At 37.3% G+C, this 27,816-nt stretch overlaps 1 protein-coding gene across 4 annotated transcripts; it reads right to left on the reverse strand.

Moving 5' to 3' along the window:
* Positions 1–526: 526 nt before the first annotated feature.
* On the reverse strand, positions 527–26,644 carry UBA3 (ubiquitin like modifier activating enzyme 3). Of its 4 annotated transcripts, XM_033210395.1 has the most exons (18): positions 26,555–26,644; positions 26,332–26,373; positions 24,020–24,140; positions 21,383–21,463; positions 17,464–17,546; positions 13,869–13,949; positions 9,868–9,911; positions 9,242–9,306; positions 8,780–8,935; positions 7,876–7,978; positions 7,614–7,727; positions 3,039–3,092; positions 2,557–2,593; positions 2,390–2,471; positions 1,973–2,073; positions 1,791–1,854; positions 1,642–1,696; positions 527–1,321 (listed from the first exon to the last, which is right to left on the reverse strand). In XM_033210395.1, exons 1-18 carry the CDS (start codon positions 26,572–26,574, stop codon positions 1,233–1,235), a joined length of 1,392 nt encoding a protein of 463 aa, XP_033066286.1. In that variant the 5' UTR covers positions 26,575–26,644; the 3' UTR covers positions 527–1,232. The 4 variants fall into 4 exon arrangements, with proteins under 4 accessions (XP_033066286.1, XP_033066288.1, XP_033066287.1 ...); XM_033210397.1 differs by lacking the exon at positions 21,383–21,463; XM_033210396.1 differs by lacking the exon at positions 26,332–26,373 and having other exon boundaries at positions 842–1,321; positions 26,555–26,643.
* Positions 26,645–27,816: the final 1,172 nt, after the last annotated feature.

Consider the following 27,816-nt stretch of genomic DNA (forward strand, 5'->3'; position numbering starts at 1 on the left):
GCTTAATTTTGTTTCAAGTTTTATTCACTTAAAAGAAACAAAAACATGGTCAGGCATGGTGGCTCATGCACTGACCAGCACTTTGGGAAGCTGAGGCGGGTGGATCACCTGAGGTCAGGAGTTCGAGACCAGCCTGGCCAATATGATGAAACCCCGTCCCTACTAAAAATACAAAAAATTAGCTGTGCATGGTGGCAGGCGCCTGTCATCCCAGTTACTCAGGAGGCTGAGGCAGAAGAATCGCCTGAACCAGGGAGGCAGAGGTTGCAGTGAGCTGAGGTCACACCATTGCACTCCAGCCTGGGCAACAAGAGTGAAACTGTCTCCAAAACAAAAAAAAAGTATATTATTGATACAGCAAGTTAAATTAAACCAGTAAATTTTTACTATAGAAATCGTTGTAGCAAAAGTATTAAGAGAAATAAAAATTTGAAGTAATTCTGCTACACATTTAAAAATTATTCCTATATTACCATGGAACTAATGATTACCCTCAATGTACTTTTAAAAACTTCAGTGAAAGAAGTACACAATATATGATTTTATTAATAAATAGTGCAAAAGCATCAGTGATAACTGTTTGAACATTAAATTTTTTAAACAGCCATGTCTTGGCATTAGTTAATATTGTGCATATTGGCCTCTATGGCACTACAAGTAAACAGATGAAAATATTACCCATTTTCATGCACAGGTATTCAGCTATAACACCATTTACAAATTATTATGGACAAGATAAATTCTGCAATAATAGTCATTTGGATGGCCACAATTAAATGAGTATTAAATCAAGAAATAGCCTATGTTCAATATACTCCAGATGTCGGATTGTAAAATTTAATGTTATTTAAAACTTAATTCTTTATTTTCTTTAAAGGGACATCTTTTGTGTATTTGGGTGCTCAAATGAAAACTAGGAATGCATTCTTTGACCATAATAACAAAATTCACACAAAAGAGGGTGTATGCCTCCTCCTCTAAAAGAAGCAATACATTTGCTCATAATCTCTCTCTCCAGGTATCATTTCTCATATTATTAATGAAAATGCTTACAAACACCAACAACAAAATTCTGTCTTCAAGGGCAAGTTACAAAGTTAAAAAAGAGTGGTTCATTATATAAAAAAAGACAAATCGCAGCAACACTATTGCTAAAAATAACATCAATTAAACTTCTTAGCATCCACAAAGTATATTATTTCCATAAGTTTTCTATTATGTGGAGATTTTCCTTAAGAAGTAAAATGAAGTTTGAATAGTACAGTCTGTGGGGTGGTGACATCAGCAACCGCCAGTTCTTGTCCATCAACGAGCCCCAATTCTAAAACAGAAAAAATATAATTAATACAAGCAAAAAAATCTCAACAGAAAGGATAATACACACATACACAAACTATAGAGTATTATGGTCTAAAAACATGAAAATCCAATCCTCTTTAATCAAAGTAATATTTCATATCTTAGAGATTTTAAAATATTCTACTAAAAGAGCAATTAATTCTATTAATGTCTAAAGTTATAATTATTACCTGACCATATACAAGGCATTAAGAGGAAATCTAGAACAAGCACTGATTACTTTCACCAAAAAGAGAGAAAAGGAAAAAAAAAACAATTAGTAAATACCCTATTTAAAAATACCTTTCAATGTTTTGGAGAGATTTGGCCTTGTTCGTTCTTCAATAGAGGTTACCGACTAGAAAACAAAATTATTTTAACGTAAGACACATTGAAGTAAAATAAAACTTGATATAATTTTCTGAAAAAAATTAAAAATACACATTGATAACCTGTAAATAAAGTGTTCTATTTTTTCCCTCTAGAGTGGCTGTGATGGCTGGAGATTTCATTTGCCTGAAGATTATGATGAGAGAGAAGTATCAAACATCATTTTTATCAAAAGATAATGTTTCTAAGGTTTCAAAAATCACAAAGATGATGTTACGACATAACAAAAATCTACAATACTCACAGAGAAGCACTATTGGTTAGATAATCCAAAACCTCCTGTAGTTTAGCTGATGGAGAAAACTGAATATTTTGAGGAAGCTGGCTACAAGCTGGGCAGTTTTCCTACACACATAATACACAACAAATTATAGCAGCACATGTACCAATACTAGTCTCTTTATGAACAATAAAATAAAAATCAGGTTGTTTTATAATCATGCATATTTCCTATGAAAAAATTTTTATGCTTTAAAGCCTGGCTTTTCATAATAGACCATTTCTTTTAAATTACTTTGTTATAGAGTTATTTCAGGCTATAAAGCAAAAGATACATAATAAGTAGAGTTCTGGAAATTAGAAAATGTATGGGTGACTTTGTTCAAATTTCTAAAAAAATCAAAATATGCATGATCAAAAATGTGTTCTTAATACTACTAACCTTTCTTTCTGCTTCAAATGTGTATGTATACAGCCCATCTACATCATTGAACACTAAGTAATTATTCAAGGGAATGTATGCACTGTAATGAAAAAATGTTCATCTTTATATAATTGAACCAAGTCAAAACATAGATTTACATACATATTAAAAATGAAACCCATTACCTTGTGGCTATTTTAAAAACCTCAGTGGCACACACAGCTGAAGGGGGGAGAAAATACAGGTTCTTTAACTCAATGGAAATTAGGCATGTTAAAAGTCAGTTATAAATCAGAACAGATAAATTTACATTGGCTCTTCATTAAAAAAGATATATTCCAATTTTTTAAAACTGAGAAAGTAACAAATTTTATATTTGCTTTGTGTGATTCAAGTAATAGAGTAACATTACATGTTTTTCTTGATTATCAGATTAATAAACAGCCTGCTTCAAATACATGGAACTAAAATGTCTCTTGACTGCAGAGAACTTAAGATATAATGTAAGACAAAAAATATGCAAAGTCTAATAGCTAGTTCTTTTTCGACAGCTTAGTCACACAACCCATCCAAGAAGATATCAAATTCCTACAACACAAAAAAGCTGCAGCAACGTCAAAAACTAAAGGAAGCAAAATAAACTAAGTGATGGCCTTTTTTTCCTCACCTGCAATGACGGCATTTGTGGAAGCTACTGCAGGAATGATTCTTTTTACTACCCCTGAAAAAATATATCAATTAAAATATGGTCATCTCTTTAAAATGAAAGAGTTCTCTTAAATTAGAAGGCATGATTATTAAACACCATTTTCTAAAACTTGATTTTTCAGACTTTCAAGCCAGAAAATAAATTCAACCATGAAACAATCTTTCACATCCCCATCATTTTGTAGTAAATTCAGAATCTTAAGCTACTGTAGCAAAGAAAACTCTCTCAAGTAAGTACTACAGAAAGGTGAAACAATAACATCATAATAGTTAACAATTTAGAGTATTTACTATGTTCCAGGCACAATGTAAAGACTAAATAAGATATTATTTAATTTTAATAACATCCTCATGTTAATTACTCTGATTTTAAACATAAGAAAAGTGAGACTGAGAGAAATTTAATAATTTATCCACAGCTATATACTTAGCAAGAGGTGGGGATGGTATATCAACACAGATATTAACTGATACACCATGAAGAATAAGTGTTATCTAATTATTCCTATAACAGTTTCAGTCATTTGATTCACAAACATTCACAAAAAAAGAAACGCTGCCCTTTATTATCTTTTACAACCGAGGCTACACAAAATATTAAATATAGTTCTCTACTTCAATCCCACATTTTTCACATCAGTATTATTCACGCATTAGGAATAAACAAAGCTCCACCTTAAACCATTTTTTAAAAGTACAAAATAGGCCGGACGCAGTGGCTCAAGTCTGTAATCCCAGCACTTTGGGAGGCCGAGACGGGCGGATCACGAGGTCAGGAGATCGAGACCATCCTGGCTAACACAGTGAAACCCCGTCTCTACTAAAAAAATACAAAAAACTAGCCGGGCGAGGTGGCGGGCGCCTGTAGTCCCAGCTACTTGGGAGGCTGAGGCAGGAGAATGGCGTAAACCCGGGAGGCCGAGCTTGCAGTGAGCTGAGATCCAGCCACTGCACTCCAGCCTGGGCGACAGAGCGAGACTCTGTCTCAACCAAAAAAAAAAAAAAAAAAAGAAGTACAAAATAAATACTCCATTTTAAAACTATATTTGAATTGTTCATTTTAGAAGACAAAAACTTCAGGAAAAAGTAGCCATATTATCTCAGAGTGTGAGGAAGCACTACAAGATGTGTTCCCAAGACTCCAAGTATAGGCAGGTTTCAAAAACTTAAGGAAAAACGGCAAGTAGTTAAGAAGACATGAAAGAAATACAGTTATGAAGGCTGGAAAACTTTTTTAAAAAGTTAACTGTGACCATATGATTCTCTATAGTTTTGGAGAAGAGGAAATTTAAAAAGAGATAAACTGCATGATGGTTAAACTGGAAAGCTCTCCAGTGAACCACATGTAGCAGGATGTACTGAAAGGAGGAAGTGGTAGTCACAAACAGTGAAGAGTATAAGAGATGCTGCCCAGTAAGAACATTGCCAAAATGGTAAGGACTCCCCTCTTTCTCCAACCCCTGCCACCCATACCCCTGCCCTTTGACCAAAAAAAGCTAGAGTGGGCAGAAAGGTAACTTTCTGTTACACTGAGAACAAGGGGGAAAATCACAGAATAGATAGAACCACGGGCTTGTGCAACTTCACTTCCAGTTCTCTTTCTGTACTCCTTGTTGAGGCCCTCATTCATCAGGCTAGAAAGTGCACACCAAGCCCTGGTAAAAGGTAAAGAAGGATGAATGAGACTACATATTAAAATGGGGAGTTTACAGTTCCTGATTAGAACACACTGTAATTCATTTGTGAATTCTAACAAGTAGCAAATATGTGTAACACATGCTGCAGACACCGTTCTAGGTGTTGTGCATAGTAGCAGTGAAAAAAAGTATCTGCTAGTATAGTGATTTCATTTTGGTGGGGAGATAACACAAAAGTAAATACTTGGAACATCTCAGATATTGAAGGGTTCTATGAAGAAAATGAGGTATGTGTTAGAGTGAGAATGAAGGATGCAGCCCATTAGACAGAATAGTCAGGAAGGCCTCCTGGGAGAGGTGACAATTTGAGCTGAAACCTAAGCCATGAGAAAGATACAGCCATGCAATGACCTGAGGAAAAAGCTGTTTGTCAACAATGGCAATGGTCCTGGTCCTGGGGCAAGGATGTAAGATAGTGTAAGTATGAAATATTCTTTGCATAGGAGAATGAGGCTACCATTAATTAGTTCTGAGCAATTACCAAAAAAATAGAATGGTGAATGGCTCAGAAGTCATTTCAGGTTGAATGATTAGGAAAACTAGTTAAGCAGACACCTAAGAGATGAGGAGTCAGCCTGAGGGGATCCAAGGAAAGGAACTGGGGAGTATTAAAGCTCTAAGGTACAAATGAACTTGGTGTGTTCAAGAAACACAAAGCAGGTCAGCGTAGTGAGAATGCAGAGGGCAACAAGGAGTAAGTATAAAATGGAATTTTAAAATGATGTTACGAGATCAGTAAATATAAGGAAACAATCACAGGAGAGAAATGGCAGATTTTCAAAAAGAAGACAAAGCTCGTTCTGGTGAACTTGGTAATGATCTTGGGCAAAATTCTAAAAAAGGAAACTGTAACTAGATTGGAAACATTGATCACTACAATTGAGCATGACTGGTTACTAGACAAATCATGTTGGAGTAGCCTCATTTGGCTACTATGACTAGCTTAGCAACTCAGGAAAATGCAAAAGATAGTATACCAAGGCTTCAGCAGAGGATCTGGAAAGGTTTTTCATGACATCCTTGTGAACAAGATAAAGAAATACAAAGTACTCAAGAAGGTCTGATGAACAGAATGAGATAAACCTAAAAGGGCCTGGCCAGAAGTATGATTCAGATGTCTGTTCTCAGACAGTTCAGTCTTATTACAATTTTTAATCAATTATTTGAAAAAGAAATGAAAGATATAATTATCAAAACAGGAAGCTAGAAACACCAGGTAAGTTAGCAGAATACATATAAAGAGAGAAAAGCAGGTTGAATTTTAAGAATATATTTGCAAGGACCTATACTTGGATATTAAGAAAAAAAAAAAAGACACTCTCCAAACTGCCAAGTTTATAACAGGCAGATGTGGCTTAGCAATTGCATATGTGGACAAAACATCCAGCTTTCAGTGGCTAGTAACATCAAAGAATCGAAAGTATAGCATCAATGTAAACAACGAACAAACAATAACATAAATACCTGCTCTCCTTTAAGACTGCATCAGTTATCAGAAGTCTATTATCTAAAATAAGACCAGTCGCATAATGCTGCATGCTGGCCTGAACAATTAGGAAAAGTTGTTTTCTCTAACTATATTCCAGTTAACCAATATGGATAGCTGGAATATGATTAGAGAAAAACAACATGAGAATCTGAAGCTGTACAACTTATCAAAGGGTAGGATATAGCTTGGGTATTTGTCCCCTCCAAATCTCATACTGAAATGTGATCCCCAGTGTTGGAGGTGGGGCCTAGTGGGAGGTGTTTGGACCATTAGGGCAGATGCCACATGCATGGCTTGATGCGCTCCCTGCAATATTAAGTTCACGCAAGAGCTGGTTGTTAAAAGAAGCCTGGTATTCCCTCCTCTCTCTCTTGCTCCCTCTACTGTCATATGACATGCCTTGCCATCTCCCTTAGCTTTCACCATGAGTAAAAGCTTCCTGAGGTCTTACCAGAAGCCAAGTAGATGTTGGTGCCATGCTCACACAGCCTGCAGAACCATAAGCCAAATAAATCTCTTTCCTTAATAAATTACCCAGTCTCAATTATTCCTTTATGAACTAATACAGGGTTAAAGGAAGTAACTAGGGAGGTTTATGGCACTGACAAAAATGTGCAAAGGATGTGATCACTGTCCTCAATATGTTAAAAGTTATTACTTAAAAGGGAATTAGATTGTATATGGTACTGAGACAACACTCAAATCAAACCGAAGACGATTTCCATTTTTTTGTTTGCTTGTTTTTTTGAGACAAGGTTTTGTTCTTGTTGCCCGGGCTGCAATGCAATGGCGCAATCTCAGGCTCATTGAAACCTCGGCTTCCTGGGTTCAAGTGATTCTCCTGCCTCAGCTTTCTGAGTAGCTGGGATTACAGGCATGCACCACCACACCCAGCTAATTTTGTGTTTTTAGTAGAGACAGGGTTTTGCCATGTTGGTCAGACTGGTCTCGAACTCCTGACCTCAGGTGATCCACCCACCTCAGCCTCCCAAAGTGCTGGGATTACAGGTATGAGCCACTGCAGCTGGCCTGAAGACAATTTCTGTTCAATATATAGAAACTTGTCTAATAGTCCTGTCCAAATGTGAAATAGACTGTCTCTAGGAGGTGATGAATTCAGTGGAAGATAAAGTGGACAGTTTGACTTGGATGACTTACAGCCTATGTAAGTAAGATTCAGTAATTTTATTAAATTCCCCCTAGCTAATAAGTACTATGAATTACACGGTACCTTTACTGAACTTCAAGTGGACGGTACTGTCTAAACTCACTTACCAATTATTCTCCTGAAAGCATCCCAGCCCTAAGTCATCCCAACATCATAATTCATGACAATTCGCTGACTTACCTTGAGTGAGTCTATACGTAACACCCCTAATATTATATTGTGATGCTCTCTCTAGGGATTTTTGGAAAATCCATTGTATATGTTCAGGATCATCTCCATCTAATGGAACCCCTTCTGTTTAAAAAAAAAAGGAAGAGAGAGAGAGAAAAGACAGGAATATGTAATCACAAAACAATATGTTTTTAATGAAATTATCCAAAGGAATAATATAGAAAAAATACATATTTTATGTAATCCTAGATTATTAAATTAGGTTTATTACCTCCAAAAGGCTGCTCCTTAGGCCACTGCAACATCCTTACATACTCAATACAGTGTTCTGGTAGCCTGGGCATAGATGCAATGGTGCACATGGGAAAATTAACCTAAAACCACAGTTTGTCCTTTTTAGTGAATTTTAAATGATGAATTATTTTAAAATGCAACTTCCAGTTATGATCTAGTTCTTAACAGTTTCATATAATTTGTTTCAACTCAAAATATTGTATACCATTAAAAATGCCTCTCAAACTAATATAGATTATCTGAGTCACTTCACTTAGGTTGACGTGCCTATAAAGACAGGTTTGTCTTACATTTACAAGGTATATAAAATTTAAGCTTTGTTAGACTATGAGAAGAAAAATACTGAACAGATTCTCAAATATGAAGACCTTGTTATGTTTACCTAACATTTAAGTATAAAACAAACCAAAACAAAAGCAAATTCAGAGTTAAGTGAATCCTAAGTGAATACTCAAAATTGTTTACATTTATTATTCAAAATTTCAACTGTTCTTTAAAATGGGTATGTAAATCAAAAAGCCCCATCCTTGGAAAGATCATTCTCATCCCTGGTATCTTTATTTCCCTGAAATAAATACAGGTGAAAACCACATAGATTACAGCTCGACATCAATATACAGCTTTGTAATTCTACTTGATATCTACTACCCAAATAAAAAATACAAATAAAGTATGAAAACAGAATAGTATCAAAACAAAGTACTCGGTTCGTATCTTTCCTCAAATAGAGCAGAATTTCATATTTTATCTTTCTTCTTAGTGTAATTTTTAAAATACAGCTACCTCTAATTAAAAATCCTAAATATTAACTAGACTTAATCATTAATCCCTAATTCCACGCCAAGATACTATAAAAGAAATACAGGTGCTTTTTTGATTACCTGTGGTGGATAAAGTTCCAGCGTGCATTCGATACAAGCAGTCATTCCAGGCAGAATCACCCGGGCATTTCCTTTAAAACCTTCTGTCCCCCCATCTATCAAAGGGACAATGGAGCTTGGATCTAAGACACCATCTTCATAATTTAGAAGAGATATCTAGGAAAACAATTTGAAGGGCTTTAAAGGAAAAGGGGATAAGAATTCAAAAGAAGAAATATGCTTTCAAGTAATCCTATGAGTCGGTTGTGCTATTGAATACCAATGTATCAAATCAAGGGATTATAATATTAACAATTTGTGTCTTCACCTGAAAACCAATGACTGGTAATAAACAATGAAGTAAATATACTTAATTCAAAATTAAACTCGTGATTTTTCAAAAATATGATATCAATTCTAATTTTGGGGATGTAAAGCACAGCAGCAAGAACTTCAGAGAACTATAACAAAACCAGTCTTTACCAGCATGCCATTTATCCATCTTCTGGCAATGATAGAGTCCAGTCCACATACAATAATATGAAATTCTACAAAAAAAAAAAAAAGCAACTTTAGTTTTTAAATATGCAGTTGCATGATGATCTTTCAATGTAGATTCATCAGCTGCAACAAATGTACCACTCTAGCGCAGGATGTTGATTAGGAAGGTCGTGTGTTTGTGGGAAAAGGAAGCTCTATGAGAACCCAAGTTTTCAAAAATTTTCTGTTCAATTTTGTTGTGAACATAAAACTGTCCTAAAAAATAAAGCTTACTAATAAAAAAAAATCACTTGCAAAAAATAACTTGCACTTTCTAAGAAACAAACAAAAAACCATAAGCACTTTTTATTGTAATCCCACATACGCTCTCAGAGTTCCTATCCCTTGAGTGAACTCTCATTCAGGTTAGCAAAGAAAATTGTAGCTAGTCATGTCAGCTAAAACTAGCACTCTCTTTTCAGTCTATCAGCAACATTACTGAAAAGCCAACTGCGAGAGAGGAAAGCAAGTGAAGAAAAAGCCTTCAAATAGCTAGCAATATTCGAACAGCTACCAACTAAAAAATTCTAAGAATCTAATGAGCATTTAATTTCAAGTAAAAAACTTACGTCGATAGAAAGTGTCGTTAAAATCTTGAATCTTGTTGAAATGTCTGAATATAAGTAAAGGAACTTAAGCAGCTAAGTTTTAATTTCTAAAATGAATTTGACAATGCCATAAGGAACAAACTGCGTATATTTAAAACAAGAAATAAGTAATCAATGTTCACATCAGTGGAATTCAAGGAATCTGACTAAATGAACACAACTCTCCTTTCTGACAAAACTTTTCTGCCATTCCTCCCCTAACTACTTACTTTTTCTCATTCCTGAACCCCCATATCATTATATTTATGCCCTTGGTAGGAGGTATACTTTCTACCTTGCTTTGGTTTTTATATAAAACCATAAGTCCAAGGAAAGCAGAATGTGTATCTTCAATCATCAGCATCAAGACGAGATGCAATCAATGTTTCAGTGAAGGAAAGATGCACATTATAGTTCCTATTTGCTAGGTGATTTTAAGAGTTACTGCAAAGCTCATTTTTTTAACATACACAAAATTTCAAAGCTTTTTCAGTTGGTAAAGATTTTACTGTTCTTATTTTTTATGGGGAGGAGACAAAGTATGAATTTTTTCTACCTTTCTCATTTAACTCAGTTTTCAAGTTACCCTACCAAACCCTTGCCAGTCTTCCCATCCCTGGAGGCTAAAAAGGAAACCCCATTCAAAATTGACTGTGGGTGGGTCAATATAGCACTTAACGTTTTAACAGCACATGTGCGCAAAAACTTGTTTTAATTTTTCTAATGAATGGAGCAATTGTTTAATAATTTATAAATTATGCTACTTCTCTAAAGTTAAGATAGTCCACTATAAATTTTTTAAAAGCAATACAGAGAAAAAAGGGACAATCCATGCTTCCTCTAGATTTTTAATTCTTGCCTACAAATAAAGCTATGAACAATAATTTCAATTCTAGCCCTCAGCCACTCAGACCTCTATTCCGTTTGAATACTAGGCAAGCAGGAGACCGAAGCTACAGCTACAAAGAGATCAAAAAACAAACAATGCAAACAATGGAGGAATGGCAATCAGGGAACCAAGAGTCTGACTAAGAAATCTAATCTGGATTTCTAGAAAATACCCAAAGTTTCCCAGACCCACATAATGGGGATAGACACACTGAGTGCCCCCAACTAACCAACCCACCCCCACCAAGTCAATTCTTCCTTTTTCCCTACAGGAGCCTGTATTTGCATTTTTAAGCTCTTTATTTTGAAATAATATAGATTCACAGTAAGTTGCATAGACAGTATGGGTAGGTACCATGCACCTTTCCCAGTTACATCTTACTATAGTACAGTACCAAAACCATGAACAGAACATTGGTACAATGTGTGTTTATAATTCTGTCATTTAAAAACACATAGATTTGTGTAACCACCACCCCAGGCAACACACATAACTATTCTACCACAACAAAGATCTCTCTCTTGCTATGTCTTTACAGTCAGTCAGACCATTCCTCGCCTCCATGCCTAGTCCCTGGTAACCACTAATCTGTGCTCCGTCTCTCTATATTTTTTTTTTTTTCTGAGACAAGGTCTCACTCTGTCACCCAGGCTACAATGCAGTAGCATAATCAAAGCTCACTGCAGCCTCCACATCCTGGGCTTAACTGATCCTCCTACCTCAGCCCCCTAAGTAGCGGGCACTACAGGCATGTGCCACCATGCCCAGCTAATTTTTCTAGTTTTTACAGAAATAGGGTCTCATTTGTTGCCTAGGCTGGTCTCAAACCAGGCTCAAGTGATCTTCCCGCCTCAGCCTCCCAAAGTGCTGGAATTACAGGCCTGAACCACCACACCCAGCCATCTCTATAATTCTGTAATTTCAAGAATATTATATAAATAGAATCATGTAGTATACGACCTTTTGACACTGGCTTTTTTTTTTTAGTCTAATAGCTGTATAACAGTATCGCTCATGGTGGTCTTAGTTTGACGTGAAACATCTTTTCATGTGCTTTTTGTCATCCTTTTTAGTAAAATATCTCTTCCTATCTTTTGTCTATTTTCTAATTGAATTTTTTTTTACTGTTGAGTTTCTAGAGTTCATTATGCATTCTAGATATGAGTCCCCTGTCAGATGCTTTACAAGTATTTTCTCCAGTCTGTGGCTTTTCTTCATCCCTTTAAGACGGTCTTTCACAGAGCAAGTTTTTAATTCTGATGAAGTTCATTGTAGCAATTTTTTCCTTGTATGGGTCATGCTTTTACACAAAATTATTTTAATTTTTTAGAGATGATGTCTCACTACATCATGCCCATGCTGGAATGCAGTGGCTATTCCCAGTATGACCACAGCCTACTATAGCCTCAAACTCCTAGTCTCAAGCAATCCTCCCACCTTAGCCTCCCAAACAGCCAGGACTCTGTAGTGGTGTGACAAAAGCTCACTGCTTCCTCAGTGATCTGCACCACCATGCCCCACCTTTTACAGGTCTTGCTTTTGATGTGGCCTAAGCACTCTCCACCAAACCCTAAAGTTCTATCATTTTATGGGGTTTTTTTTGTTTTTTGTTTTGAAATGGAGTCTCACTCTGTCACCCAGGCTGGGGTGCAGTGGTGCGATTTCAGCTCACTGCAACCTCAGCCTCCCAGGGTCAAGCGATTCTTCCACCTCAGCCTCCTGAGTAGCTGGGATTACAGGCACACACCACTGTGCCCGGCTAATTTTTGTATTTTTAGTAGAGATGGGGTTTCACCATGTTGCCCAGGTTGATCTCGAACTCCTGACCTCAAGTGATCCACCCACCTTGGCCTCCCAAAGTGTGGGATTACAGGATGAACCACCACGCCTGGCCCATTTTACATTTTATATTTATACCTATAATCCATTTTGAGTTAATTTTGCATAAGATGTTTAGGTCAAAATTCATCTTTTGCCTATGGATATGAAATTGCTCCAGTACGATTTGTTAAAGACTATGCTTCTTCTATTGAACTGTTTTGCATCTTTATCAAAAACAAATTGGCCATACTTATATGGGACTATTTCTCGCTTCCCTATTCTGTTCTAGTCATCTATATATCCCTCTGATAATGCCACTGAGTCTGGATTATTATAGTTATATAATAAGTCTACAATTTGGATAGTGATTCCTCCCACTTTCTTTTTCGGAATTGTAGTAGGTATTCCTTTGTTTTTCTATGTAAATTTTAGAAGAAGATCATCTGTATCGACAATTTTGCTGGGATTTTAATAGAAACTATGGTATATACGTATACAAACTTACAGAGAAATGACATCTTTACTATATTTAATCTTCCAATCTTTGAAGATGGACTATCTCTCCATTTATTTAGATTTTCTTTGATTTCTTTCATCAGCAGTTTGTAGTTTTTCACTATATAAATCGTACTTAGCTTGTTAGTTTACATCTAAGCATTTATTTTTCTTTGTAAGCACTTGTAAATGGCATTGTATTTAACGTTAGTTTTCACAAGTTCACTGGTATGTTGATTTTGTATTCTGTGGTACTTTCTACATAGAAATCACATCTTCTGACTTTCTATAAAATGCCAAAAGTTCTCCAGATCTAAATTCAAACTACAGTGTAAATACTCCTTTTTAAAGACATATTTATTGTAAAAATAAATTTACTCTGAAGTAGCTTCCATTTGGCTAATACTATATTGACTGTCTACTCTGTCTGCTACTATAAGGAAACAAAGATTAATTGGATCCAGTCTAGGAATTTACACTCTAGTAAAGGAGATATGTAATTGATACTGAAATTAAGGGCAATAATGCAAAATAAAGTAGATGAAACAGGCTTTATAAACTTAAGTTAAAAATCAGGGCCAAAAAAATATTTATATAACCATAAAGAAAAGACTGGAAGAATAGAGAGCAAAATGTTACCAGCAGTTATCTCAGTAATAAAGTTACTACTGCTGATTTTTTTTCCCTCTTGCTTATCTGTATTCTCTGTTAAATATCTCTTATAATTAAGGAAAAAGCTTTTAAAAATTAAGTAATTTTCTTTTTGTCAAAAGGATACGGAACTACATTGCAATTAGGAACTCTGTCATTTAGAAATTCTGCAGCAACTTCAGCCTTAGGTCTTCCAATATCTTTAGGCCTACAGGAAAAATATTTAAATTATAATTCATATTATAAATCTATATGATCTACATAACTTATTTTCAAACATAAAAATAAATTCACAGTAAGTTTACTTATAGGAAATTTAGAAGGAATATTTTTGCCTAAATATTTTGATTTCAGTAATAACTTTTGGTAAACGGTCATTTAACGTTAAATGTCAACCCTTGCTGACGGTCCAAATTAACATGACAAGTCTAATTAAGTATTGCTTTAATTAAGTGAAAATCTGAACAGTGTTCTTCCTCCCAGATAAAGCATAATAATGCTATGATTCCTGGCCACTTTCCACTGTAAAAAATTATCCCACTCTTAGAGCTCAGAACCTTATGGTGTTACTCCGTAGGTCTTGGCTGAAATATACACAATAAGATTCATCCTTGGGATGCAAGAACCTTCATTTATCCCCTTCTTCCTGTGTGTGCTGATTAAGCAGCAAATTTTGTGTCCCCTAAGAAGCTACATGAAAAAAACATCTCACTGAACCCTATATAAAATGGAAAAAAAAAAAAGTTGTAACCATGTTTTTTTTCTTTTTGAGATGGAGTCTCACTCTGTTGCCCAGGCTGGAGTGCAGTGGCATGATCTCGGTTCACCGCAACCTCCACCTCCCAGGTTCAAGCAATTCTCATGCCTCAAACTCCAGGTAGCTGAGATTACAGGCGCCTGCCACCACGCCCAGCTAGTTTTTGTATTTTTAGTAGAGACAGCGTTTAGCCATGTTGGTCAGGCTGGTCTCGAACTCCTGACCTCAGGTGATCCGCCCGCCTCAGCCTCCCAAAGTGCTGGGATTACAGGCATGAGAAACCACACCCAGCACCATGTTTTTAAACAAAGAATAATTCCAAAAGTGTCAGATAAAATTGCAAATGTTACTATTATATCAAAGAAGTTGAAAATATAAAGCCTCAAAAGGTCACTCTTAAACAATAACCACACATATGGATAGGAAAGGATATGAACTTCCTCCTCTAAGTTCTATACAAATGGTATTTTCTTTCCTAATATTTCCATATTCTCCTCAGAGAAATCACTCCACGTATATAATAAGAACATTATTACTTTTTTCATAACATATTTGTTTGTTATATACACGTCTATCATACCCACTAGACTATTATTTGGATGAAAGTGACCATGTACTCTCTTCATATTCCTTCATATCTAGCACAGAGTAAATACTTTTAAAATAAATGAAAATAATAAATCGTGTGCTTATTAGAAAAAAAATCTGGAATTTCAAAGAAAAATACTTTTGCATGTCAATTTTTCTTTTTTTTTGAGACATCGTCTCGCTCTGTTGCCCAGCCTGGAGTGCAGTGGTGCAATCTCAGCTCACTGCAACCTCTGCCTCCCAGGTTCAAGCAAATCTCCTGTCTCAGCCTTCAGAGTATAGCTGGGACTAAGGGCATGAGCCACTACGCCTGGCTAATTTTTGTATTTTTAGCAGACATGGGATTTCACCATGTTGGCCAGGCTGGTCTCCAACTTCTGACCTCAAGTGATCTACCCACCTCAGTCTCCCAATGTGCTGTGCTTACAGGCATAAGCCACCGTGCCAGGCCAATTTTTCTTCTCTCCATTAAAGCACTGTTCTTTTTTGATTCAAAACTTTTGGTAAATGTTTTATCCTCACTTTGTACTAACTTACATAGAAAAGGCCCTGTCATAAATCAAAGAACTTAATTTCAGTATTGCATTCAATGGCTCTGCACACAGAAAGCTCCTTAGGTATGTAAAAGGGATAAAGCAGACTTCTAAGATTATTTTAAGTAATATATTCTATGTGCTTTTATAGCAGATCCCAAACAAAAGAACTCCTAGATGGTTTCTGGGAACTGTTTGTTAATTTAGCATCCCAGGATGAAGCGATCAGATTGCTCCAGCTCAATAAAATGGCCTTTCACACACATCATCCTTGCAGGACACTCTGCCCAAATTATTCAATGTTGAACACAAGAATCTACCCTGAGGTTGTTGAGATTAAATGGAATAATATAGATAGTTTAGAAGTACTTGCTACATATCATTATTACCATCTTCAACCATTTTAGCCACAAATTAAAGGGTATGGCCTGTATCAGTAACCAATCAATTCAGTGGTATCTTTTTCAGAGCATTCACAACTCAAAATTTGACAAGCTGGACAGAGCCCACAAACTTTGCTATAGAGAAGGAAAATTTCAAGGGTTAAGAAACAAACAAAAAATAAAGCTTAAGAGTTAAACATAAAGGTCACACTGCAATTACACTTCATTAACTTGACTTATTTTAATCCATACTTCAGTCTCATTAAGATCTTCCACAAAGATAATGTAGAGGTTTTATGCCTATCCAAAAATTTAATGTTACCTTTTTTGCTAGCTCAACTTTATCCTATATACCCAGAACAATTTGAGCACTATCAGTAACAGATGCAAACTTACCTTACTAACTAGAGAGAGAAAATAAAAGTCCTTATCTCTATGTATCTGTATCCTTTGACTAACAGATACACGCTTTTACCTAAGCTACTCAAACCCCCTCAATATTACATACTAAATTCATGAATGAACATTTCTTCATGTCTGGATACATGGCCTACTTCAGTTTTTGTTTTTCGGGTTTTATTTATTTGTTTGTTTGTTTGTTTATTGAGATGGGGTCTTGCTTTGTTGCCCAGACTGGATTACAGTGGCATGAACACAGGTCACTGCAGCCTCAAGATCCTGGGGTCAAACGATCCTCCCACCTCAGCTTCCCATGCAGCTGGGACCACAGGTGCACAACACCACACCTGGCTAATTTTTTTATTTTTTTGTAGAGATGAAGTCTCCCTTTGTTGCCTCTTGGGCTCAAGCAATCCTCTTACCTCAGCATCCCAGTGTTGGGATTACAGGCAAAAGCGACCATGCCTGGCCTCTACTTATGTTCTTAAACTCATCTTTAACAAACCACTCCTTGATGTTCTCTATATTCCATATACGCCTAAGGTAACCATCCCTCTTTGTTTCACTCCAACTGGTTCTGGTTTTTCTCTCCTCAACTTTCCATTTTCTTTCCCCTTATAGGAAAAGCTCAAACTCTTTCCCAACTTTATTGCTCTAGTCACCATTCAAACCTTGGCTCACAAATCCCCGCCAATCTCTCACTAGGGCCTAATACTCCAGTCAGTATTCTCTTCTGACATCAACTAGAGGAAGAGCTACCGTTCTTTCCTTTCTTCAGAGCACAGTTAACCTGAGGATATTCCCAAAAATCATATAAACCTTTAGAAGGAGACTTCTTTGAAAAAACAAAAACATGTATTTGTTTGCATAACTACTATCACCAAGATGCCCGAAATTTTCTTACAAAACTTTACCTAAAATGGGAGTGGTAGTTTTGTTTTTTTAAAAATAAAATTAGTATTATCCTCTCAGTCATTTTTAAAAATTATTAAACTGCAATGTACAAGTTCAAATGATTATCAGAGCTTAAAAAAAGAAAACCACTAAGATATTAAAACTTACCTAAATAAAAACTGCCTATTTAGATTGGAAACATCTATAGTGTCCATATCTATAACATGAATCTGTCTAAAACCAGACAAGGCCTGTGGGAATAAAAACAATCCAATTAAGCAGAAGTTGCCTCACATTTAAAAATGTTAATATTTGTTTTCAATGTAGTCTTAAGTCTACAAATTCCCAGTAATACATTCTGTGTAATTGTATTCAATGGCTGAAAAAGAGTCTTTGCCAGGTATATAAAATTCAGAGTTCTTGAACAGGTCAGAAGTGTACAATCACTCAGTTTCAAATAATCTATAACCAAAAGAGAACAACTCAAAATTTATACAGATTAAAACTATTTTATATGTATATATAATTCCATAAACACATCTGTAAAATTTGTTGCTTCACTGCTATTGATGGATACTTTAATTTTACTATGCTTGCTATTATTTTTTCAAAATAATTGTTAAAAGCAATTCCTACAAGCTTTATCTTAGTTAACTTAACATTAAGCATGCCACAATTCAGAAATGGTAACTATTATAAGACATATAAAAACACACACATAGTATATGTAAAAGGAATATCTTAAAAGACACTGAGTCAAGAGCAAGCAATTTAAAAAGCAGGGAAAGGCAAAAAACAAAAAACCTGTTAGGTTTCAATAATAATGCCATGCATTCTAACACTACAACCACATTCAAATTTACCAGCAGATGCAAAAAAACTGAAAAAAATAAGTCTCAATAACTAATTAATTTTCTGGTCTTGGTCAGTTTACTTAGATGATCAAACAACTTGACAATAATTTTCCCATTTTTCTGTACCCCTTTATATACCAAGAGATCTTTAAGACTTATCCATATTTGTGCTTTCAAAGTCCTGACTGTTCTCAACTTTAGCCCCAACCACTAAACAGAAACTGTACTTATCAAGGTCACCAATAACCTCCGTGTTGCTAACTCCAATGACCAATTCTGTCTATCTGACGTTACCTTTCTGAGGTATTAGGTGGGGTGGGTCACTTCCTCCACCCTAAAACTTGTTCTTCATTTGGTCACCACACTCATGAGAATTTGAACACTTTTTAAAAATTGCTTTCCAGTTCATTCAGTTTTCCTCCTACTTTACTGGCTAGAATTTGGAGCAGACTTGTGCTTTGTTCTGGTGATCTCAGATGATCTTATAAGATACAGACCATCTAGCAGACATCTCAGACTTAACAGTTTCCAAAACCAAACTTGATCACTCTTGCTCACCACAACAACCAAATCTGTTCTTTTCCAAATCTTCCTCATTGCAGTAACTCCATCTTTCCAGGTGCCCGCCCCCAGAGCAAAAACTTTGTTGTATCATCCTTGATTCCTCTCTTTCTCTCACAGCACACCACCAATCCATCAGTTAATCCTGTTGATTCCATCTTCAAAATATATTCATAATCTGACCACCTGTCACCACCTCCAATGCTACCATCCTGTTCTAAGTCACATTGTCTCTTGTCTAGAGGACTGTAATAATCTTCTAGTTAGTCTGTTTCTTCCCCCTCCCTGCTCTTCCCTTAGTCTATTCTCAGTGCATCAGCCTCAGTGATCTAGGTGAAAAGTCAGTCAAGTCTCTCATTGCATAAATCTCTCCAATGACTTCATGACTCAGAGTAAAAGCCAGAGCACTTACAAAAACCTCCAAAGTCTTTTGCGATATCCACTCCAAGCTCCTCTATTTCCCATTATCTCTCTGATATGGTCTCCAAAAATGCTCCCCCAACCCACTTCTGCTCTAGCTATGATAGCCATCTTGCAGTCCTTGAACAAACAGGAGTGCTCCACTTCATAGCTTTGTACCTGCTATTCTCTCTAACTAGAATATTCTTCCTACAGATATCTGTATGACTCATTTGCTCACCTTTGTACTCAAACAGCACCTTTTTGTAAACCTTTTCCCTTCACACCATTTGACATACTATATACCTACTTTTTCATTCAACTAAAATGTGAGCCCCACCAATGCAAACATCTCTATTTGTTCAATGCTGTATCTTCAGCATCTAAAATGGTGCTTGGCATATGGGGGAGGAGGCTCAATAAATATGTGCTCAACCATTATTATTATTATTATATTATTATTATTATTATTATTATTATTTGAGACACAGTCTTGCTCTGTCGCCCAGGCTGCAGTGCAGTGGTGTGATCTGGGCTCACTACAAGCTCTGCCTCCCGGGTTCACGCCATTCTCTCGCTTCAGCCTCCTGAGGAGCTGGGACTACAGGCGCCTGCCACCACGCTCAGCTAATTTTTTTTTTTTTTTTTGTAGTTTTTAGTAGAGACAGGGTTTCACCGTGTTAGCCAGGATGGTCTCAATCTCCTGACCTTGTGATACACCTGCCTCGGCCTCCCAAAGTGCTGGAATTACAGGTGTGTGCCACCGTGCCTGGCCTAATATCATGTTCTTTTTCGTTAGAATGAGCCTTTAGGGGGCTTACAATGAATTAAATAAGCAAAACAAGGAGTAAAATTGAAAACCCTTAGTTTTCTTCTTTTGTGTAAAAGATTACTATAATGTAATAAAGAACAGGGCCACTCCTTAAAGTTGCTTGGTGACTAATCTTCAGATCTAATCTTCAATTATTTTACACTTAAAATTAGTAAATATCACATTTGCAAATAATGGCTTCAAAATTTAATAAGCTTTAGGAAACTTGTACATTTACAATACCTAACAAAAACCAATGCCCATCCTCCATAAACCCTTTCCTTCTCTAAGTCTTTGATTGTCACACTGCTAGAGTATTTATGTTTGATATGGTACTGTCATTTTGGCATCCCACCACAGAGTATATCATACAGACTGCTATTCATTTCATGTGAGATTTATCTCCCCAGTAACTTCAGATTCATTGAAGACAGAGACCATGATGACATATAATCCCCAAAGAACCCAGCAAGGCATTAAATACAGTGAAGTATATTTAAATTTTTACAACTTCACTCAAGTGACATTAGTGTTTCTTAATAAAACTAATGTGGCTATGTTTATATTTAAACTTTAACTCCCTTGGCCAATTATTAGGGTCCTCCATCTGGCTGTGACCTGCTTTATGTTCTAAAGAGTCTATTCCAGCATTTCCACTTTTCAACACAGCAATGAGAAGCCTAGCATACAACTCTAAACCAATTCTGCCTCTACTCATTTGTGTTAAATAAACTCATGAAGATTTATGAAAAGTTATTTTGTGATTAGAAAAAGTCAAGGAAACCAATTAATTAAATCAAACTGTATACTTAATTTATTTCCAAATATATGGAAATAAGTTCAGTAAAGGTTTAGCTTTCCCAAATCTTAGGTGTCCACAATTGTCTTATTAGGTCATATAATGAACTAATGGTTCACTGGAAAAGAACAGTTAACTAAGAACTGATGACCTGGATTCAATTGCAGGCACATAGCTATAATCCAGAAAACCTTCAGAAAGTAAGTCAGCATTTCTAAACCTCAATGTCTCCCTCTATATAAAATTGGGCAATGCCTTACCCACCTAGCTGGGTTATTTGGGGAAGCAAAAGAAATAATAAATTATTTGAAACTATACATTAAAATATGAATTACCAGTTTTGTTATTTACTTCACTGAAGTTAGGAGCGTTTTGCCACAGGAAGAACCAAAATTTGTTTGTTAAAGATCCGAGAAAAAAATGGAAGTATGAAATTTTATCATTAACTTTATAGGCGAGAGCTTTAGAATTTAAAAAGTTCCAAAGTTCTACCATTTTAATTACTGTTTGGAATTTGACATGCTAAACTTATCTAACAAAGGCTCAAGAGTAAAGGTTAATAATCACAAGAAATTTCCTAGTATGACAGATAAGTAAGGTTTACTTATCACAAAGAAGAAAAAAATATGTATTTATATATATATATATATATATATATATTACCAGATTTTTCAGGAGCTCACATCCTAAGCCGCCAGCTCCAATGACTAGAACTTTACATGTATCTAACAAGAACTGGAGAGACTGTAAAGAATGGAAAGGCATATTAAAAGCTGGGTGATAACCACAAGGACTATAAATAAAGCAACAAACTTTAAAATGGTTTCTGATGTTTCCATGAAAAAATGCAATTAGGAAAAAGAGCAGACTTTGTATTTGATCAATTATTTGAAATTTATGAATTCTATCAAACCAGGAATTCTAAAACTCTAATGATTTCAGAAGTTTCAACGTTAATTTTTTTTTTTTTTTTTGAGACGGAGCTCACAGGCTGGAGTGCAGTGATATGATCTCGGCTCACTGCAACCTCCACCTCCCAGATTCAGGTGATTCTCCTGTCTCAGCTTCTCGAGTAGCTGGGATTACAGGCATGCACTACCATGCCTGGCTAATTTTCTATATTTTTAGTAGAGACGGGGTTTCACCATGTTGCCCAGGCTGGTCTCGAACTCCTGACCTCAAGTGATCCACCCACCTCGGCCTCCCAAAGTGCTGGGATTACAGGCAAGAGCCACTGTGTCCAGCCGTTAATGTTTTTAAACTGCCTTTTATTGTATGAAATTAAAAGGCTATTTTTCACAAGGAAAACTATCTCTAGTTTGTTTTTTAAATTTTGAAAAGGGATACAGAACATCAAATTCAGTTATTTAACTGACTTCCCAAAAATATAAAAGTTTAAAAATTTAAAAAACAGAGGATCAAGCACTGCCCCAGGTTTTTAAAGGACTAAAACAATAAGGTAAAAAGAGTAACAGGGCTGGGCACTGTGGCTCATACCTGTAATCCCAGCCCTTCGGGAGGTCAAGGTGGGCGGATCACCTGAGGTCAGGAAAGACCAGCCTGGCCAACATGGTGAAACCCCGTCTCTACTAAAAATATAGAAAATTAGCTAGGTGTGATGGTGGGCACCTGTAATCCCAGCTACTCGGGAGGCTGAGGCAGGAGAATCACTTGATCCTGGGAGGCAGAAGTTACCATGAGCCGAGATCGTGCCATTGCATTCCAGCCTGGGTAACAAAAGCAAAACTCCATCAGGTGGGGGGACACGGGGAGAGTAACGGCTGGTTTTTTTTTCTTTATGAGACAGGGTCTCACTGTGTCACCCAGGCTGGAGTGCTGTGGCATGATCAGAGCTCCATGCAGCCTCCACCTCCAGATGCAGTCAAGCAATCCTCCCACCTCAGCCTCCTGAGTAGCTGAAACCAAAGACATGTATCATCATGGCCAGCTAATTTTTTTTTTTTTTTTTTAGAGATGGGTTCTCTCTATGTTGTCCAGGGTGGTCTGGAACTCTTGGGCTCAAGTGATCTTCCCCCCTTGGCCTCCCAAAGTGCTGGGATTACAGGCATGAGACACCTTACCTGGCCAACATCTCCTTTTGAATAAAGTGAGCAAAACTCACAAAACATGAGATAGACAATTCCTCATCAGCAGAAATACAGTCATTTAACAGAAGTAATAATCTTAAATTATCAGGCAAAAAAAAAAAAAAATTTAGAAGCACAAGAAAATATGGTGTATTATCCAAAGAAAGACAGAATTAATACTTTCAAATCCTTTTTTCTTTTTTTTTAATTTGTAATGCTTTCAGTTCTGCCCAGCATTAAAGGAGAAAGTTATTCAGATGAGACACTGGGCCAAATCAAGAGTTTGCATGTTATTTTATAGGAGTAACACAATATTTCTATTTCAAAATATTATCTTTTTATAAATACAAAAGGACATAAAGATGTGCTATAGAGTACTTTTCCCTACCCTGTAATAAAAAAATAAGTCACATATAACTGAACACTTGCCTTAAGACACCATCAGTCCAAAATTCTATGCCTCTATTATTTAGTACTCACATAATTCTTTTTTTTTTTTTTTTTTTAGACGGAGTCTCGCTCTGTCGCCCAGGCTGGAGTGCAGTGGCCGGATCTCAGCTCACTGCAAGCTCCGCCTCCCGGGTTTATGCCATTCTCTCGCCTCAGCCTCCCGAGTAGCTGGGACTACAGGCGCCCGCCACATCGCCCGGCTAATTTTTTGTATTTTTTTAGTAGAGACGGGGTTTCACCGTGTTAGCCAGGATGGTCTCGATCTCCTGACCTCGTGATCCACCCGTCTCGGCCTCCCAAAGTGCTGGGATTACAGGCTTGAGCCACCGCGCCCGGCCATACTCACATAATTCTTAACATGCAATTAATTATACTCAAAGCTAAGATGTTCATTCCAACTAAATTCCAAAATTTAAATAAGCACATCTATATTCCTATCAAAATTAATTTCTCACAGCAGCACTACCAAAGGGGAGTACATTTCAGAAAGCATTTTAAACTAAAATTTTAAATTTTTACATGAGGTCATAAAGTTATTTTTCTCACAAAAACTTTCAACTTATATTACATGAGAAATGTGAAGACTCAGTCATTCAAACAAAATCAGTTGTGAATATTCAATTTCATATTTTAAGAAAAATTTAGTTTCACAAAACAATTTTATTAGTATTTTCATTGTAAGAGCAAATTAAAAAGGAAGCATTCTATTAGTTTTGAAACATAAAACTATTAGAGCAGTTATTTAAAAATAAACGTTTCTCACTTCAGTGCTCGGTTCGAAATCAGGGTGTGTGAAGGGTCCAGATCGCTCGAGGAACTTCTTTACATGGTTCCAGCGACCTTCCCAGTCTCCAGTGTCCCCACACCCACCATCAACAGCCATTCTGCACAGAACACAGTAAATTCAGCTGCAAAGATCAGTACGAAAAAAAGCACACCTACAATTATTATGGTATCCCCAAATGAAAAGGTAACCACACCAGACCTGCTCAAATAAAAAGGGAAATATTCAACGTGATTATGTTTATGCTTTGAAATTTTTTCTTCCCTATTATACAATTCATTTAAAGTTAAGAACTGCATGTTTCTATTTTTATTTCACCCAATGGATGAAATAAATCAGTCTACATGTTTTTGGTTTCCTACAGAAATCCAAGGTCCAACTTAGGATATTGGTCTATGTGAGAAATTGACTTCTCTACATTTGGTATTTACAAAAAAAATCACTGCAAACTTCCTCAATCTGTTGCTTCAACACACTTGCCATTAGGAAATATGAGCTACAACAGAGAAAAAAAGTCACACTTTCAGAATTTTGATGCTTATGTGTCTGATGCAAATTTAATATTTATGTGTCCTTTTCAAAGGTGTAATATAAAAATCATTTTGATGCGAGGAATTTTCGCACACTTTTCTCAGAAATAGAGGTTTTTTTTTTTTCTTTTTTTCTTTTTTTTTTTTTTTGAGACAGAGTCTCACTGTGTTGCCCAGGCTGGAGTGCAGTGGCGTGATTGCAGCTCACTGCAGCCTTGCCCGCCTGGGCTCAAGCGATTCTCTTGTCTCAGCCTCCCAAGTAGCTGGGCCTATAGGTACGTGCCACCATACCCAGCTAATTTTTGTATTTTTAGTACAGACAGGTTTCGCCATGTTGCCCAAGCTGGTCTGGAACTCCTGAGCTCAAGCAATCCGTCCACCTCGGCCTCCCAAAGTGCTGGGATTACAGGCGTGAGGCCACCGCACCTGGCAGAGGTCCTAATTTATTAAAGAATCTCTTAATACTGTGAGGCGGCTTTTCTTGCCACTAAACACAAAGTTTTAGGTTACAATTACGCCACAGATAGGCATCTAGAAACCTTTTAGAACATACAACAGAATAAGGTGGGACTCCTCTACAAAATGCATCTATTTTATACTTCGTGTAAGATTCACGTTTGGCTGTGGTTATTTTTAATTTTCTAATTTTCTATAACCCCACAGTTTCTACCGTCAAATATATTAGTAATACCCAATTTTTACAAAAGGGACCAAGAAGTATTGCCTAGCAATAAAAACCATAGGTTTGATGTTAGAGCTGTGTTGGGTTCCACAATCAACAGCACTGTGACCTTGAGCAGATTACTCATAGCCATAAACCTCATCTGTAGGCCGTTCATAGCTACTTCTTTCGGCCATGAGGAGAGAGAATCACATAGCGGACTCAGTACAGTACATGGGATATGGTAAGTAATGTTTAATTGTGATTTCATGTAAAAGTGGGAGGGAAATAAAAGGAAGGAAAGAATGTGAAATTAAGTTTGTCATCCCAGTCCTCTTGCAGCTGAAATTCAACTGTCTGAGGGACATACATAAAGACCAAAGCACTGCCACTGGGTACTGGCACGGAAATTACAAACTCACCATAACCAATACAAGAGTATTTTTTCCCCGCCCAGGCAGGGAGGGGAGTAAATTTTGTAGCGCTGGCCAGGTTAGAAAACACTTCGATTAAATCTGTCTCACCAACATAGAACTAAGCATCTGATAAGAAATAGGGTGTGTAGTAAAAGGGAAAAATAGGCTGTTTGAAGTCAACAACCTCTTTTAAGAGTCAATTATTTTGCCAAAATGACTGGAATGCTTAGTACAATATCTGCCATGTAGAGTTATCATTAAAAGTTTGCAATTAGTATTACTATCTCAGTGTTTGCAAAAGGGCACAAAACGGTCTCGTGTCCTTTTCCTGAGTGTTTAAGGTAGATTGCCTTTTCACAGGGTCACGGCTCTGACAATTTGGGATGGAGGAAGAGGAGTGCACAAGGGTCCTTCCTCAAAATCTTTACGTCAGGCACCCCGGAGGGCCCCTGCAGGAGCTGGGGCAGTGCAGCCTGGCCCCGATGCCCGCACCGGGCAGAGACCGGGAGCGGCCCGCCAGGCCCCCGGGGTTGCGGGACGGGGATCAGGGGATGAGGCCGCGCGGCCTGCGCTCCGGGTGTCCCCCTCCCAGCCCCCCGGGCCCGCTGCGGCTGGTCCCCTAGGCCTGGGGTGGGGGGAGGCGGGGGTCCCCGGAGAGGGCCCCGGCCTCCCGGCAGCACTAACTTCTCAGCCAGCAGCTCCTCTATTCTCCTTCTTTTCTTCTCCCTAAAAGAGAGAATAAAAGAAGGGTCAGCATCGCGCTACACACTGGGCGCCGCGAGGGTAGGGGGGCGAGGGGACGGGACGGGGGGGTGAGGGGATCCCGGGTGGCGGCGGCAACCGCCCACCGCCGCGCTCTCTCACAACCCAGCCCAGCCCTGCGCGTCTGCAGAGCCCCGGTACTTACGGCTCCTCGCCATCCGCCATATTGTTCTCCGCCTCTTCCCAGGTGCCCCTGCGCGGCGGGGCGGGGAGGAGTGGGACCGGCAAAGTGGGGAGGGGCGGGGCCGGCGAAGCAGGGAAGGGCGGGACTGGCGAAGCGGGGAGGGGCGAGACCAGGAACTGAGCCGGCAGCGAGGGGCGAGGCTGACTGTTGTCGGGCTCCCGTGGGCTTTAAAGCCTTGCCCTGTAATTATAATCTTAATTACTTACGCTTAATTAGATAAGTCTTATGCCGTGCATAATGTTGCTCTGCAGCGTGAAAATGTAGACAACACATTATGCGTTTATACAAATTATATGTTAATACGTAATTATATAAAATATTGGTATATTCTATGAAAAACTCCTGAAGAACCATCCCAATATGCCAGAGCTTTCCTCTAGGGGCAAAGATTAAGGAAATTTTCACTTTCTGCTTTTCAGGTTCCAAAGTCTTTGCCTTTGTAAGTACTCACTTGAATAATAAATTTATCTAAATCAGTTTACAGTGGTAGGGTGGAAGATTATTTTCTTTGTACAAATCAGCATTAATATTTTCATGTCACATTCTGTTTGATAAGTTCAGCGGAAACGAAATGACTTTTAAAAACTTTTTTCCTGAGATAAATGTGTATATTTAGATACAAAGAAAAAAAGTAAAGAAAAACAATAACAAAAATCAAAAAATAAAAGTTTCAATTATTTTCTCCTAGAGTCAGAAATACAGATATACACTGTGAATCTGGATGGCTGGGTAGAGGGAAATGATCATGTTCAAAAATGTATATATATACACACACATCTCCTTTTATGGAGTAGGACAAGAATGAGATTTGGAATCAAAAGTAACTGATTTTAAATTCTTCGCAGTTGTGAGCTATGAGACCCTTAGACACTTCTATTTCTTCATTTATAAAGTAGGCATAACACTGTTCACCTTGTGAGACTGATAATTAAGTCAAATCCAGAGTGGCTCTCAAAATACAGTTTCTGATCAACGTCACTTGGGAATTTTTTTTAACACAAATTTTCAGCCCCACCCCCCTATCCCCCCACTCACCCCTCCACCCCCACCCCCACCCCTGTCCCTGGCCTTCTGCAAAGCCTGGGGTGATTCTCCCTGGTAAAGTTTGAGAGCCACTGAAATGGAGTACATAAAGCCTGATGGGTACTCAGTAAATGTAGCTGCTGTTACTACACTGTGATATTTAATCTCCTCTTGTCCTAGTTTTCCGTGAACCTTAAGGA

The sequence above is a fragment of the Trachypithecus francoisi genome, unplaced genomic scaffold, assembly GCF_009764315.1.
Source record: "Trachypithecus francoisi isolate TF-2019V2 unplaced genomic scaffold, Tfra_2.0 Lachesis_group0, whole genome shotgun sequence".
NCBI lineage: Eukaryota > Metazoa > Chordata > Mammalia > Primates > Cercopithecidae > Trachypithecus > Trachypithecus francoisi.